Source organism: Anolis sagrei, chromosome 10 (genome assembly GCF_037176765.1).
Source record: "Anolis sagrei isolate rAnoSag1 chromosome 10, rAnoSag1.mat, whole genome shotgun sequence".
Lineage (NCBI taxonomy): Eukaryota > Metazoa > Chordata > Lepidosauria > Squamata > Dactyloidae > Anolis > Anolis sagrei.
In genome coordinates this window covers 36,922,655-36,939,627 of record NC_090030.1, presented here as the reverse complement: position 1 = coordinate 36,939,627, position 16,973 = coordinate 36,922,655, and the positions used below count along the sequence as shown (strand labels likewise).

General features: G+C 49.1%; 1 protein-coding gene across 3 annotated transcripts in view; it reads left to right on the top strand.

Moving 5' to 3' along the window:
- The window catches only part of AFF2 (ALF transcription elongation factor 2), a 489,804-nt gene that overhangs the window by 261,476 nt on the left and 211,355 nt on the right, over window positions 1–16,973 (top strand). For all 3 annotated transcript variants that reach the window (XM_067471707.1, XM_067471706.1, XM_067471705.1), the window contains one exon: window positions 14,097–14,189. In XM_067471707.1, coding sequence (XP_067327808.1) covers window positions 14,097–14,189 — 93 coding nt within the window. The remainder of the gene's footprint in view (window positions 1–14,096; window positions 14,190–16,973) is intronic.

Here is a 16,973-nt window from a genome sequence, read left to right as displayed (position 1 = left end):
TTTTTTGCCGCCACATCACATTCCTGGCTCATGTTCACCTTCCTGTCCACGAGGACTCCAAGATGTTTTTCACACGTCCTGCTCTGGAGTCAGGCCTCATCGTCCCCCATTCTGTCTCTTTGCATTTCGTTTTTTCTGCCCAAGTGGAGTCTCTTGCATTTGTCCCTGTTGAACTTCATTGTCTTAGTTTGGGCGCTTCATCTCTCTAATCTGTCAAGATCCCTTTGAGTCCTGCTCCTGTCCTCTGGAGTCTTGGCTCTCCCTCCCAATTTGGTCCCGTCTGCAAACTTGATGATCCTGCCTTCTTTTCCTTCATCTAAGTCATGAATGGAGATCCTGATCAGGACCGGGCCCAGGGGGGAACCCTCCGGATGGCCCTCCGCTCGTCCCTTCTTTCCAGGTTGAAGAGGAGGAAGCCTTGGGGAGAATCACCCTCTGAGTTCGTCCACTTAACCAATTCCAGATCCACCTCACCGTAGTTCTGCCTCACCCACATTGGACTCGTTTCCTTGCCAGGAGGTCATGGGGGAGAGATTTTATTTATTTACACGAGAGATTTTAATAATAATAATAATATTTTATTTATTTGATCAGTCATATGACCATTTCAAAATAAAACACAAGTAAAAAAACAAGGCAACAAGGTGATAAGTCAGAATCTTATTTTCCTGGTTCTTCTTTCAGGAAATCTGCTCTTTTCTTAATGGCTTTCAGAATAAAAAGGCTTACTCTGATTATGTTGGATCTTTCCTGCCCTTGCAAGAGGGAGGTCAGAAGATCATTTCTGTTGGGGGACCTGCAGTTGGATAATATTGGATGTAAATATCTGTCTCGCAGTTCGGTGTATGCTGGACAGTCAATGAAGAAATGTTCAATGTCTTCCACTGTTTGTTCTCCTCAGATGCAGAATCTCTCACTTCTTGGGATGTTACAGTAACGCCCGGTTTGCATCATAATACCGAGTTGTTCAAACCTATCCCTAGTATATGTTCTTCTTAAGGGTAGAGGAAGTGGAATAGTTAGGTAGTGCTCTCAATGAATATTCCTTTTGTGGGAAGCTAAAAACCTTGTGGCTGAAGACCTACCTATGCTCTCTAGGTCCAGCTGTGCATAGACATCCCGAATGCGCCGCTTGAGCACTTGCCCTGACCCCGGACCAAGAACACCCAGAAATTGCAAAGGCAGACCGAATCCAGCCAGCTCATTATTTAGAGCCGCCATCCAAGATGACTTCTGGTCATGCTGGACTTGATCCTCTAGACATAGGCGAGGAAGTCTACTGGGATCCATTGAGTTTACTTTTGACCAGTAATTAAACTGTCTCATTAAGATTTGAGCTTTGACTGGGAGTATTCTTAGCTCAGCCCTTACTGCCGCCGTCAGCGTTGTTCTGGAAAGGCCCAGAAAGGTGCGAAGCTGCTTCACTTGGAAGGCTTCAATCTTAGCCAGGTTGATGTGCCCCCAAATTTCAGCCCCAAATATAAGTGCTGGCATTATTTTTGTTTTAAAGACTTCCAGGGCAGGTCTGATTGTGCCTGGGTATCTATGATGGTACAGCTTATAAATGGAACCTGCTGCTTTTGTTGCTCTTTGTATACGAGAGATTTTATTTATTGATCGTGTCAGGAGCAAACCAAATAGTTGTATTGCATTTAAAAACACACACACAAAGTTTGTAAACTTGGCATGAGTTCCTATGCACACTGCACATATCTTATCGGTAGTGCAAACGTGGCCGTGTGCATAGGGAGTCATTCTTGCTTTTTCCGAATTATAATCCGGCCCTCCAACAGGCAAGTTGGAGAAATTTGGCCGAATCTTCCGTACGGGGAAAACCAATTTCCCCAGAGCCGGTGTATTTAAATCTTTTAGGATTTGGTCTTGGCTCCTCTTGGGCCTTTTGCAAAGAGGAAGGCGTTGCCAATGCTCCCTTAACTGCAACACAGTCCTCGTTGGCATTGAGTATTCCATTTGCATGAAATGGAGCCACGGCTTATACGAATCCAACCAAGGAAATGGAGAATGTGGGTCCTGAATCCTCCCCTGTGCTAAATGGAGTTCTAATGTGTTGCTGGCTGATGTGCTTAAATCCTCCGGATTGTGGCTTGCCTCATCTCGGGCCTTTTGCAAAGATGCATATTAGGAACGGGCGAGCGTGGTTTGGAAGCTGAGAGCATGAAGTAGAACTAAATGGTTTCGGAAATAATTCCACCGGCAGGCTCCGCGAGACAATCCCGCTCTGCCCTTTTGAGGAGCCGGAGAGGATTCATTCCAGCGCTTCCGAGGAGGTCCTTCTGAAATGAGATCTAAGCCACGGAGGGCTTATACGTGGGCACCTTGCCGTGGGAAGGGAATCTGGAGAAGGGATGAAATCCTGTTACATTCGTCATTCTCGGCACATTCCATCAGCCTGTGAAGAATTGGTTTTCACCCCTGGGAGGTGTCTTATCTCCAGCAGAAGAAGGAGAAGAAGGCGGCCATTCTTTGCTTTCCACAGTTTTCACACACAGGCTGTGTAACTTCATGTATTGCTGTTCATTTGTTCAGTCGTTTCCAACTCTTTGTGACTTCATGGACCAGCCCATGCCAGAGCTCCTTGTCGGCCGTCACCACCCCCAGCTCCTTCAAGGTCAATCCAGTCACTTCAAGGATGCCATCCCTCCATCTTGCCCTTGGTTGCCTCTCTTCCCTTTTCCTTCCATTTTCCCCAGCATCATTGTCTTCTCTGGGTGACCTCATTGACCATCCCATGCCAGAGCTCCCTGTCAGCTGTCCCCACCCCCAGCTCCTTCAAGGTCAATCTAGTAACTTCAAGGATGCCATCCATCCACCTTGCCCTGCCCATCTTCCTTCCATTTTCCCCAGCATCATTGTCTTCTCTAGGTGACCTCATGGAGCATCCCATGCCACAGCTCCCTGTCAGCTGTCCCCACCCCAAGATCCTTCAAGGTCAGTCCAGTCACTTCAAGGATGCCATCCCTCCATCTTGCCCTTGGTTTCCTCTCTTCCCTTTTCCTTCCATTTTCCCCAGCATCATTGTCTTCTCTGGGTGACCTCATTGACCATCACATGCCAGAGCTCCCTGTCAGCTGTCCCCACCACCAGCTCCTTCAAGGTCAATCTAGTAACTTCAAGGATGCCATCCATCCACCTTGCCCTGCCCATCTTCCTTCCATTTTCCCCAGCATCATTGTCTTCTCTGGGTGACCTCATGGACCATCCCATGCAAGAGCGCCCTGTCAACCGTCACCACCCCCAGCTCCTTCAAGGTCAATCCAGTCACTTCAAGGATGCCATCCCTCCATCTTGCCCTTGGTTGCCTCTCTTCCCTTTTCCTTCCATTTTTCCCAGCATCATTGTCTTCTCTGGGTGACCTCATGGATCATCCCATGCCAGAGCTCCCTGTTGGCCATCACCACCCCCAGCTCCTTCTAGGTCAATCCAGTCACTTCAAGGATGTTATCCATCCACCTTGCCCTTGGTCAGCCCCTCTTCTTTTTTCCTCCCACAGACAGTGCAGTGTCAACACAGCCATTTCCACCAGAAAGGAATTTTAACAAAGGAGATAGTGAGCAGGTGCCTTCCCACGCTGATACCGAAAGTGTAGATAGTGACTTGACCCGGCAAGCTCACCTTGATCTCCAGGTCAGGCAGAGTTCTCTTCTGGCCAGCAGACGAGAAGCCAGCTCAGTGAAAGGTCATCGCAATGCTTTCATGATGATGAGAGCCTAATGTTTTCATGTTAGAAAGGTATTTAAGCCTTTTGCAAACTCTGGGAAAGCACCAGTTCAACGTAGCTTATTAGCCTGAAAGCTTCATGGAATAACCTTAGCCTGGAAAGCAGTACGCTTGGGATTTCTTGTGTGGTGATTCATGGGGCAATTGTTTCATTGCTTGTAACTGGGACTCTGGTTTGAACTTTGCCAATAGGATTGTGTCTCCTGTTTTTACCCGAAGGTCTTTGAACTATATTCTGCTTTTAACCTTAATCTTTGGAATTTTGCAATGTTTATTCTTTATTTTGACTTGGATTTTTTCCTCAATAAACTATAAAACTACAGCTCTTGTGTGGTGGTGTTTGCAAAAGCGAAGCGAAGCCTACTCTGAGTTGCAACAACCATTCCCTTTGCGGCCTACAGACAAAGGCTCCTCCTCCTCCTCTGTTTCTTCTTCCTGTCTTTCCTTGGAGTGCCTCCTGTATGACTCCTTCCCATTTCCTTACCTGAGGGCATGGACCACTAGTTTGAAAAACAACAGCAATGAAGCAGAAACAGACTTGGCTTGGGAAGAGAGCATGGCTAGTCCTCATTTGAAAGCACCCGGAGTCAATTAAAATGGTGTTCCAATAATTTTTCAGGAAGGAGGAATACTTAAAAGGCAGATACTTTCAAGCCAACAAAACCATTCTCACTCGGTCGTCATTTCTGAGTGCGTGTGTTTTTAATTGTATCTTTCCCAAAAGGACACTTAGCAAAGGAACCCTTTGGACCTCTAACGCTGGCTGGCATGAGCCTGGGAGTCTTCAGCTTGTGGAAACATCCCCCCCCCCCAATCTACCCTGTATTTATTTATTGTGTCAGGCAACCAAACAGTTGTATTACATTTTTCACAGAACAAACACACAAACAGACAAAACACAAAATTTGCAAGTTTGGTAGTGGATTAAATGTCCTTTGAGCAGTCTCTGGCCCCTTGGAGTGCCTCTGGTGTTGCCTCAAGGAGGTCCTCCCTTGTGTATGTGGTTGCATTGCAGCAGGTGGTCAGTGGTTTGCTCTTCTCCACACTCGCTTGTCGTGGACTCCACTTTGTGGCCCCATTTCTTGAGGTTGGCTCTGCATCTCATGGTGACAGAGCGCAGTCTGTTCAGCGCCTTCCAAGTCACCCCGTCTTCTGTGTGCCCAGGGGGGAGTCTCTCATTTGTATCAGCCATTGGTTGACATTCTGGGTTTGAGCCTGCCACTTTTGGACTCTCACTTGCTGAGGTGTTCCAGCGAGTGTCTCTGTAAATCTTAGAAAACTATTTCTAGATTTAAGTCGTTTGGTACCCAAACAAGGGATGGGCTGGAGATGTCTCTGCCTTGGTCCTTTCACTATTGGCTGCCACTTCCCGGCGGATGTCAGGTGGTGCAATACCAGCTAAGCAGTGTAATTTCTCCAGTGGTGTAGGGCACAGACACCCCGTGATAATGCGGCATGTCTCATTAAGAGCCACGTCCACTGTTTTAGTGTGGTGAGATGTGTTCCACACTGGGCATGCATACTCAGCAGCAGAGTAGCACAGCGCAAGGGCAGATGTCCTCACTGTGTCTGGTTGTGATCCCCAGGTTGTGCCAGTCAGCTTTCGTATGATATTGTTTCTAGCGCCCACTTTTTGCTTGATGTTCAGGCAGTGCTTCTTGTAGGTCAGAGCATGACCCAGAGTGACTCCTCCCAGGTATTTGGGTGCGCTGCAATGCTCCAGTGGGATTCCTTCCCAGGTAATAATCCTCAGAGCTCGGGATGCTTGTCTGTTCTTAAGGTGAAAGGCACATGTCTGTGTTTTAGATGGGTTAGGGATCAGCTGGTTTTCCCTGGAATAGGCAGTAAGAGCACCTAGAGCTTCAGAGAGCTTCTGTTCTACCATCTCAAAGCTCCCTGCTTGGGCGATGATGACACCATCATCAGCATAGATGAAACTCTCTGTCCCTTCTGGCAGTGGCTGGTCATTTGTGTAAATGTTGAACATGGATGGGGCAAACACGCTCCCCTGAGGCAGGCCGTTCTTCTGTTTCCGCCATCTGCTTCTCTGGCCCTTGAACTCAACAAAAAGGCTCCTGTTCAGTAGCTGATTTCCTTGTGTGGTGATGGCAGGATCATCAGCATAGATGAAGCTCTCTGTCCCTTCTGGCAGTGGCTGGTCATTTGTGTAGATGTTGAACATGGATGGAGCAAGCAAGCTCCCTTGAGGCAGGCCGTTCTTCTGTTTCCGCCATCTGCTTCTCTGGCCCTGGAACTCAACAAAGAAGCTCCTGTTCGGTAGCTGATTTCCTTGAGCGGTGATGGCACAATCATCAGCATAGATGGAGCTCTCTGTCCCTTCTGGCAGTGGCTGGTCATTTGTGGATGGGGCAAGCACGCTCCCCTGAGGCAGGCCGTTCTTCTGTTTCCGCCATCTGTTTCTCTGGTCCTGGAACTCAACAAAGAAGCTCCTGTTTTGTAGCAAGTTTCCTATGAGGAGGGTGAGGTGGTCGTCCTTTGTGATAGTATACATTTTTAAGATATGCAGATTTAGAAGAGATACTTCAATTAGTTTTGGCTTCTCGTCAGGGGAAAAACGAGATGCGTATTGCTTTAACAGAACTGGGGACGTCGTTCTCTTCCGCCTTAATTACGCCAACGTCTCTGTCAGGATCCGCTGGATCTTAGAAAGGAAACTCGCACTCACAAGTTGGTACTCGGATATGGAGTTTATTTCGGTCCATACAGAGCAAAACAAAGCGAGAACTGAAGTTTCCCGCCCAAAGGTCCCAGATCTCCCCTCCTGACTTCGCCTCCTCCTTCTCCCCCTTCCCTTATCACAGTTTAGTCTAAAATCCCTTTTCCCACAGCTTCAAAGCCAAACCTATGCCCAGATGTCCCGTCATAAACTCATCCATCATGACTACTCCCTCTAGTGTCAGGAAGAAGGCTTCGTGGAATCTCAAACATGAAGGCACATCCTGACATATCTCCCCCCCTCGGAAGATGGCCCCCATCTGAAAAAGAAAGAAAAACATAGAATGAGACAGCAAATTCAAGGCTTGGGTTTTAGAGGAAAAGCAGAGTGGAACCGCTTCACAAGGCGGGGGGCCTTGACGTGTTCCTGTAACACCCATTCGGGATGGATGGCCTTAGAGGACCACTGGACTAAATAATAAAGTTTTCCCCGAGTCTTTTTTGAGTCCAAAATGTCTTTGATCTCAAAGTGAGTGTGGGCCCCCACCATGATGGGGACCGGTTGGGAGTCAGCTTCCGACCATTTAGGGGAGGCAGATGCAGCCTTGAGCAAGCTCACGTGGAACACCGGGTGGACCCTCTTCCACGTGTGGGGCAATTCCAACCGGACCGCGACAGGGTTAACCACGGCCTGTACAGGGAAGGGCCCGATGAACAGAGCTGACAATTTACGTGAAGGCTGAGTGGATCTCAGATATCTGGTGGACAAGTAGACCAGGTCACCTACTTTAAACTGGGGCTGAGGGGACCTCTTCTTGTCGGCGAACTTTTTGTAATCCATTTTTGCCCTGTCTAGAGTCTCTTTGATCATTGGCCAGGCCGCTGCGATGGATTCTCCCCACTTATTGGGGGTCTCTCCCGGGTCGGGGGGCGTTAAGCCAGGAAAGGGAGGAAAGTCTCTACCCCCTACGACTTTGAAGGGTGAAGCACCTGTGGATGCATGTTCGCTATTGTTATAGCTATACTCAGCAAAGTCTAAAAGGGTAGCCCAATTGTCCTGCTGATAGGTGGAATAACACCTTAGGAACTGTTGCAATGTCTTTTGGACCCTCTCGGTGGCCCCATCGGTCTCAGGGTGGAAGGCCGTGCTGAGTGCCCGCTCAGTCCCCAACATAGACAGAAAGGACTTCCAGAATTTGGAGGTGAATTGTGTGCCTCTGTCACTTATAATCCTGCTGGGGCAGCCGTGCAGCCGGAACACATGATGGAGGAACAGCTTAGCCAATTCAGGGGCTGAAGGGAGTCGTTTTAAGGCCACAAAGTGGGCTTGCTTAGAAAACAAGTCAATCACAGTCCATATGGTATTGTAACCCTGGCTATCAGGCAGTTCCACGACAAAGTCCATGGCAATCTCCGACCAGGGTTGTGAGGGGTTGGCTACTGGTTGTAACAACCCCGTGGGCTTTCCTATTTTTTGCTTGTTTCTGGCGCATGTTGGGCATTCTTGGGTATAATCTTTTATATCTCTGCGCATATTGGGCCACCAGAATTGGCGGGCTAAGAGCTTGAGAGTCTTAGTGAACCCGAAATGACCTGCCAGCAGCGAATCATGGCCCCTTTTCATTATGTCCTTTCGCATGGAGGCCGGTACGTAATATTTGGACCCATAAGTCCACAGCCCCCCCTTCTGGGCCAGCTCCTCCTTGTGGTTTTGCAGCCACTCATCCTTTTCGGCTGCCTCTTTTAACCCCTGTAGCACCTCTGCTGGCTGGCCGAGAGGCGAGGGCTTGTCCCGGAGACTGGCCCGTGTCTGTACTATCAGTCCCAACTGTTGTTTGTCAAAGAGCGTCCCTGACTCAGTGGGGGATGAGTAGTCCGCCTCAGGCATACGTGAGAGTGCGTCCGCGACTTGGTTTGTCCTTCCTGGGACGAACTTAAGGCGAAAATTGAATCGCTGGAAGAACTGGACCCATCGGAGATGTTTGGCGTTAAGTCTCTGTGGGGTCTGCAGGGCCTGCAAGTTTTTGTGGTCCGTCCACACCTCAAAAGGGGTCTGGGTGCCCTCAAGGAAGTGTCTCCAGTGAGCCAGGGCCGCCCGCACTGCAAAAGACTCTTTTTCCCAGACATGCCAACGTTTTTCAGTTTCAGAGAATTTTTTTGACAAATAAGCGCATGGCTTGAGCTGGCCTGTCTCGTCGGCTTGTAACAGCACTGCCCCGTAGGCTGCCTCTGAAGCGTCACATTGCACCACAAATGGCTTGGAGGGCTGGACATGCGTTAAGACGGGCTGGCTTGTGAACTTAGCTTTTAGGACCTCAAAAGCCCTTTGGCACTCAGGGGTCCATTCCAGCCTTGCCCCTGGGGTCCTTGCCTTTTTAGTTTCTCCCTTCCCCTTTGTCTTCAATAACTCAGTGAGGGGCAGCGCCACCTCGGCAAAGTCTTTGATGAATTGGCGGTAAAAGTTTGCAAACCCCAGAAACCCCTGTAGCTGTTTTCGGGTACGGGGAGGTTCCCAGGCTAACACATCCTGTACCTTAGCTGGGTCCATGGCCAGCCCCTCTGTGGATATTCGGAATCCCAAATAAGTGAGTTCGGTGCTATGGAACTCACACTTCGAAAGCTTAGCATAAAGCTGGTTTTCTCTCAGGATTTGGAGCACCTTCTGTGTGGTTTTTATATGTTGGTCTATTGTGTCTGAATATATCAACAGGTCATCAAGATAGACCATAAGGCCGTCATATAACATCTCTCGGAAGATGTCGTTTATGAATTGTTGGAACACCTTTGGAGCTCCCTTTAGGCCAAAAGGCATTACGGCCCATTGGTACTGCCCATAACAGGTGTTGAACGCCGTTTTCCAGCAGTCCTCTTCCCTCACCCTCAGGCGGTAAAAAGCTTCTCTAATGTCCAATTTTGTGAAGATCTTGGCCTTGCCCAATTGGCCCAAAATCTCTGACATGAGTGGGAGGGGGTACTGATTGGTGGTGCATATGGCATTTAGGCCCCTATAGTCTACGCACAGCCTCAGCGACCCGTCAGCCTTAGGCCTAAAGAGTACTGGGGCTGCCACCGGTGACGTGGAAGGTACTATGAACCCCCTTTCCAGGTTCTTGTCCAAGAATTCTCTCAAGGCTTTTCTCTCTGGCTCCGACATAGCATAAAGCTTGGGGCTGGGCAGCTTAACGTTCGGCTCAAATTCTAATGCACAGTCCGTCTTTCTATGCGGGGGCAACTGGTCACATTCGGTTTCGCTAAAGACGTCTGCCCACTCCCGATAAGCCTCTGGGATGTCGACTTCTGAGCCCTCCGGAGTCGCCTCTGCCTGTGCTCCCTGTAACTGACTGGGGAGAGGGGGGCCTTGTGGCTGGCTGTGTCCCTCTGGCTTGTACTCCCCATCTGCGAAGGAAAGCACCCCCTCCGCCCAGTTAATCTGAGGGTTTTGCCACCTCAGCCATGGGATCCCCAAAATGACTGGCTGGTGGGCCATGGGGGATATTACAAATTGCAAAGTCTCTTTGTGAGTTCCCATTTCTAAGTGAAGGTAGCCAGTTTTCTCCCTTACGGGACCCCCATGAGCTGCTGTCCCATCCAGTTGGGAAAAAACCACGGGGGTCTTTAGTGCCAGGGGTTTGACTCCCAGTTTGGCGGCCAGGGAGGGGGTGATTAGGCACCTGGTGCACCCGCAGTCCAGCATTGCCACAGTTTCTACCTTCAGTCCCGTGTCGGGGTTGGTCAGGGTCACAGTCATTTTAAGCACATCATAATTCAACTTTCTCAACTCACCGCCTGTCGCCTCCACGATCTTCCTGCCGGCGGTTCTCAAGGAAGATCTTGTCCGTTTCCCGCCGAGTAGAAGTCTCGGTCTGCACCCTCCGGCTCCGTCTCATCCTCTGCGGGGAGTTGATACGGGGCCAGCGCGGTCTCCACAGCCGTGGAGGCTTTGCCCTTTGCTGGTTTGGGCCCTAGTGCTGGCTTCGGGGGAGGGGGCGTCTTGTCCGGCCTGGGAGCGTTGGGAGGAGTGCGTCCTCTCGGGCATTCTGCTGCTCTGTGCCCTTCTTGGCCGCACGCGAAGCAGGGGCCCCTCCTCCCTCTCCTCTCTCGGCTAGCCGACCTTCCTCTGGGCGAGGGGCGTCGCGGCCCCCCCTGCGGGCCCGCTGCGGGGTGTCGAGTTCGGCCTCTCTCTCTCGACCTACGCGGCATCTGCTCCTGGTCGCACTCGACCCTCCCGGCCAACACAATCCATTCTTCGAGCGTGGGCGGGTTACTCCGGTGTAAAGACCACTCCAACACATCGGGGCGCAAGCCCGCTCGGAAGTATTCGAGCTTGGTGGCATCCGACCAGTCTCTAATCCGGCCCGCGATGGCTTTGAATTCCAGGGCATATTCAGAAACAGTCTTATTACCCTGAGTTATCCTCTTGAGCTGACTCTTTGCCTTCTCTTCTGCCAAAGGGTCCTGGAATCTCTCCCGCAGCGCCCTCAGGAAGTCGTCCAACCTCCTCAACTCCGGCGCCCGGGTGTCGTACATTTGCATGAGCCAATCGGCCGCTGCTTCCTTCAAGTTGGCCCCCACTGCGTGGATCATGGCCCCCTCTGAGGGGAAGGAATCCCCGTAGTCTTCCATATAATGCCTCACGTTGGTGATGAAATAGGAGAGCTGCTTGGGGTCCCCATTGAACTTCACACGTAGCTCTCCTCTTCCAGGGCCCCCTTGGAGATGGCTTCTCCCTCCCCATCCTGATGTGAATGTGGAGGTCCCGGGCGGGGGTTGCGAGGGTTCCCCTTCCGTGGCAAACGCCACTCTCCCCGAGGGTCGGTATCCCCGTCCCATACCTTGCGAGAAGGAGCGTCTCGTCTCTCTCTCCTCCAGTGTGGCTCTCCAGGATGCCGCCACCTCTCTTCTCATTTCCTCCAATTGGAACGAGAAAGTCTGCAGCATTCTTTCCATCGCGTCCACCTTTTCCCCAAGGTGCTGCGCGGGCAGGGCCGGGGCGCTGCCGAGGGGGGAGGGTGGTCTGTGATGCTCCCTCGGCCCCAGCATGGGTAGCTTGCGTCTCACGGTTATGTCCTTCTGCGGAGGCCTCTGCGTGGACGTCAGGGGGACTCCCCAGGTTTCAGGCGCAGCCGGGGGAATCTCTCCTCCCCCTTCCAGGTCTCCGGCTTGAGCAGCTCCCTCGTCTCCGTACTCCTCGTCTTCTAACCCCGGGGAGGGGGAAAGGCCGATGCTCTCTCCGGCTCCCATCGGGTTTTCCTCTTCTTGGTACATACTCCTCTCCCGGATGGCTGTGGACCTCACGGTGGGAGCAGGAAGTTGTGAGTTCTCGCTTTATGTCAGGATCCGCTGGATCTTAGAAAGGAAACTCGCACTCACAAGTTGGTACTCGGATATGGAGTTTATTTCGGTCCATACAGAGCAAAACAAAGCGAGAACTGAAGTTTCCCGCCCAAAGGTCCCAGATCTCCCCTCCTGACTTCGCCTCCTCCTTCTCCCCCTTCCCTTATCACAGTTTAGTCTAAAATCCCTTTTCCCACAGCTTCAAAGCCAAACCTATGCCCAGATGTCCCGTCATAAACTCATCCATCATGACTACTCCCTCTAGTGTCAGGAAGAAGGCTTCGTGGAATCTCAAACATGAAGGCACATCCTGACAGTCTCGTTTTCATCTTTGTTTTCTTTGTATCCACAAAATAATGTGTTTCAAAAACATTATGGAAAAAAAAACATTGCAACCTGCCATGGAATCGAATGCTCGTGGTCTCATAAGCAAAGATTTAAAAATGATTAGATACGTGTAGTAAAATATCTCAAGTGGAGAATTAATGGCCCCTTTATTGCTCTTCCATTCAGGGCGCTCGGCTGATTATTATGTGCATTTCCTCCTTGAGGACCACATTTCTGTAATTACCTAAAGCCTACAGAAATAGAGATTGGGGACAACGGAGTGGCCGGCTCGAAACTATAATATTCCATGTTGAAACAAGTTCAGTTGTTTGAGTGGCTGACCAGGGCGTTTCCCTTTCCGGACCAGACATGCACACATACATCTCTATCTATTGCAATATACCGTATATACTCGAGGATAAGCCTAGTTTTCCAACCTTTGTTTTAGGCCAAAAAAGTACCACTCAGCTTCTATTCTAGTCAAGGTTATTTATTATTTTACTCTGTCATTATTATTTTTATTACATTTATTATTTTCTCTTATTATTATTATTATTATTATTATTATTATTATTATCATCATCATCATTACATTTCTTATTTTACTCTATTTGTTGTTATTATTACATTTATTATTTCACTTTATTATTAACATTATCATTATCATTTTACTTTACTATAATCATTACATTTATTATTTTACTCTATTATAATTATATTTATCATTTTACTTTATTATTATAATTACATTTATTATTTTACTCTATTTATTGTTATTATTACATTTATTATTTCACTTTATTATTATTAGTATCATTTTACTTTATTATATTTATCATTTTACTTTATTATTATCATTACATTTATTATTTTACTCTATTATAATTATATTTATCATTTTACTTTATTATTATCAATACATTTCTTATTTTACTCTATTTATTATGATTACATTTATTATTTCACTATCATTATCATTATTTTACTTTATTATTATCATTACAAACTCCACCAGTGTTCACATTTGGGCATATTGAGTATTCGTGTAGAGTTTGGTCCAGATCCATCTTTGTTTGAGTCTACAGTGATCTCTGGATGTAGGTGAACTACAACTCCAAAACCAAAGGACACTGCCCACCAAACCCTTCCAGTATTTTCTGTTGGGCATGGGAGAACTCTGTGCCAAGCTTGGTTCAATTCCATCGTTGGTGGGGTTCAGAATGCTCTTTGATTGTAGGTGAACTATAAATCCCAGCAACTACAACTCCCAAATGACAAAATCAATTTTTTTGAGTGAAGGACATACATTGGGTTGTGAGGTGTCTTGTGTCCAAAATTGGTGTCAATTTGTCCAAAGGTTTTTGAGTTCTGTTAATCCCACAAACAAACATGACATTTTTATTTATATAGTTATGCAAACACACATAGATACCTACACACAAAGCACATACGCACACATGCTCTTTGATTGTAGGTGAACTATAAATCCCAGCAACTACAACTCCCAAATGAGAAAATCATATATTTTTTGAGTGAAGGACATACATTGGGTTGTGAGGTGTCTTGTGTCCAAATTTGATGTCTATTCGTCCAGTGGTTTTTGAGTTCTGTGAATACCACAAACGAACATGACATTTTTATTTATATCGATTCAAAAACATTTCACTTCCGGATGCCTCAATTAATGTAATTTAATTGGTATCTATTTTCCTTTTGCAATTTACCAATAGCTGCTGCGTTTCCTGCCCTCAATACGTTTTCTCAGGTTTTTTTGGTGGTAAAATTAGGTGCCTCGGCTTCAATTCAGTCCGGCTTGTACTCGAGTATATACGGTATGTTTGAGACCTGCTCTGTCCCAGCCTGATTGATACAGGGTGGTTGTAGCATTGGGATTATGAGGCCATCAATATGGAATGGTGTTGATCTGATTGATGGGCACTGCAGTTGTTGACATGTGGATCCAATCTGGCCAACTCCCGTGAATCATACTTTGGATGTTTTTTGTCCCCTTTGCTCCCTAGGAGATGACCCATTCGTGGCCCCCACCGCTCACTGCGATCCACACACCTGGGAAGGCCGAACAGAATAAGTTCCCCATTCCCAACAAGGGGCAGGTAAGCTACGGAAAGGCCTCACAAGGTATGCCAAGCCCATGATTTGGTTGGAAGGGGATGGAAGAAGGATGCTTCACTGGCCTTGCGAGCAGTCAGAACTCGAAGACCTTGAACCAGTGCTTGGCCGCACTGACGGCCTGGATGAGGGCAAACAAATTGAAACTGAATCCAGACAAGACAGAGGTCCTCCTGGTCAAGCGTAAGGCCGAACAGGACATAGAGTTACAGCCTGTGTTGGATGGAAGGGGTCCCACTCCCCCTGAAGACGCAGGTTCGCAGCTTGGGAGGGATCTTGGACTCATCGCTGAGCCTGGAACCCCAAGAAGGCCAAGAAGGGAAGGAGGATGAATGGAAGGAAGGATGGAAGGGGGGAGGAAAGGAAGGAGAGAAGGAAGGAGAGAGGGAAGAAAGGGAGGGAGGGAGGAAAGAAGGAGAGAAGGGAGGGAAAGAGAGAGGGGAGGAAAGGAAGGAGGGAAGGAAGGAGAGAGGGAAGAAAGGAAGGGAGAGAAAGAGAGAGGGGAAGGAAGGAGAGAAGGGAGGGAAAGAGAGAGGGGAAGGAAGGAAGGGAGGGAGGGAAGGAGGGAAAGGAATGAAGGAGGGAAGGAGAGAAGGGAGGGAAGGAGAGAGGGGAAGGAAGGAAGGAAGGGAAGGAAGGAGGGAAGGAGAGAAGGGAGGGAAGGAGAGAGGGGAAGGAAGGAGGGAAGGGAATGAAGGAGAGAAGGGAGGGAAGGAGAGAAGGGAGGGAAGGAGAGAGGGGAAGGAAGGAGGGAAGGGAGGGAAGGAGAGAAGGGAGGGAAGGAGAGAGGGGAAGGAGGGAGGGAAGGGAAGGAGGGAGGGAAGGGAAGGAAGGAGGGAAGGGAGGGAAGGATAGAGGGGAAGGAGGGAGGGAAGGGAAGGAAGGAGGGAAGGGAGGGAAGGAGAGAAAGAGAGAAGGGCAGGAAGGAGGGGAGGGAAGGAAGGAGAGAGGGAAGAAAGGAAGGGAGAGAAAGAGAGAGGGGGAGGGAAGGGAAGGAAGGAGAGAAGGGAGGGAAGGAGAGAGGGGAAGTAAGGAGGGGAGGGAAAGAAGGAGAGAAGGGAGGGAAAGAGAGAAGGGAGGGAAGGAGAAAGGGGAGGGAAGGAGAGAGGGGAAGGAAGGAGGGAATGGAAGGAGAGAAGGGAGGGAAGGAGAGAAGGGAGGGAAGGAGAGAGGGGAAGTAAGGAGGGGATGGAAGGAAGGAGAGAAGGGAGGGAAGGAGAGAGGGGAAGTAAGGAGGGGATGGAAGGAAGGAGAGAAGGGAGGGAAGGAGAGAGGGGAAGTAAGGAGGGGAGGGAAAGAAGGAGAGAAGGGAGGGAAAGAGAGAAGGGAGAGAAGGAGAGAGGGGAGGGAAGGAGAGAGGGGAAGGAAGGAGGAAATGGAAGGAAGGAGAGAAGGGAGGGAAGGAGAGAGGGGAAGGAAGGAGGGGAGGGAAGGAAGGAGAGAAGGGAGGGAAGGAGAGAAGGAAGACAAGAAGAGAGGGAATCAATAAAAACGTCAATAAAAACAACAGGCAATAATCAAAATAAACAGTACAGTTAATATATCTCACACATAGACAATAACACACAAGGATTTAAAAACCTATGGCCGGGCCAGATGTAATAGTTAAAACTTTAAAAATAAATGCTGGACATGAACAGAGGGTGTATCTAGTAGGAGGGTTTTAAATCAAAAGTGGAGACCAACCCAGCGGGTAATTAAAGTGCTTCTCAGGGTATTTTGCAGGGAATTGTTTCCTTTAATCAGGGAAGGCACACAGGAACAGCCATGTTTTCAGGCTCCTCCTAAAGACTGCCAATGTGGGGGCTTGTCTGATATCCTTGGGGGGTGAGTTCCAGAGTCGGGGGGCCACCACCGAGAAGACCCTCTCCCTCGTCCCCACCAATCATGCCGCAAAGGAGGTGGGAGCGAGAGGAGGGCCTCTCTGGATGATTGAAGAGACTGTGTGGGTTCATACACAGAAATGTGGTCACGTAAGTAGGCGGGTCCCAAACCGTTCAGGGTCCAGAAAATGAATTGGGTCCAGAAAATGAACGGCAGCCAATGGAGCTCCTTAAACAGGGGGGTTGACCACTCCCTGTAAGTCGCCCCAGTTAGTAACCTGGCTGCCACCCGTTGAACCAATTGAAATTTCCGGGCTGTCTTCAAGGGCAGCCCCACGTAGAGTGCATTACAGTAATCCAGTCTGGAGGGGCCTAAGGCGTGGACCACCCCGGCTAGATCTGACTTCACAAGGTATGATCGCAGCTGGCGCATGAGTCTTAATTGTGGGAAGGCCCTCCTGGCCACCACCGACGCCTGAGCTTGAAGAATAAAGACTGGGATACTCACCCAAAGTCCGCATGCACCATGGAGACATCCAGCATTGATCCAAAGGTGTTTTTACCCATGTAGACAGCGCCTGGAATGTAGTTTAAGCGATATAGGAAGCGTCCAAGTAGCAGGGCTCATTTGGGGCATGGGGTTCAGCACCTTGGACAGTTCCTTGAAACGACAGGCTAAAATCCAGGGTGAATTCCCCTCCGCACTTCTATGGAAGCTGCTGTGTTTTAGTCTGTGTGCTTCATGGAGATCCTTGAAGGTCAAGTTCTGAGTGATCCAGAACTTGACTTTGTATCCCTCCTTGATTTACCTCCCAACCTTATGAAGTTATTTGAGTTAGAGTAGCCCACTGTTGAGCACACTGATGAATTAATGGGACCCAGGACTTGGAATACGCCCAGAAGAAGTGCAATAATGCATGAGAAAGGGAGAGCCAGTCAAAGCTA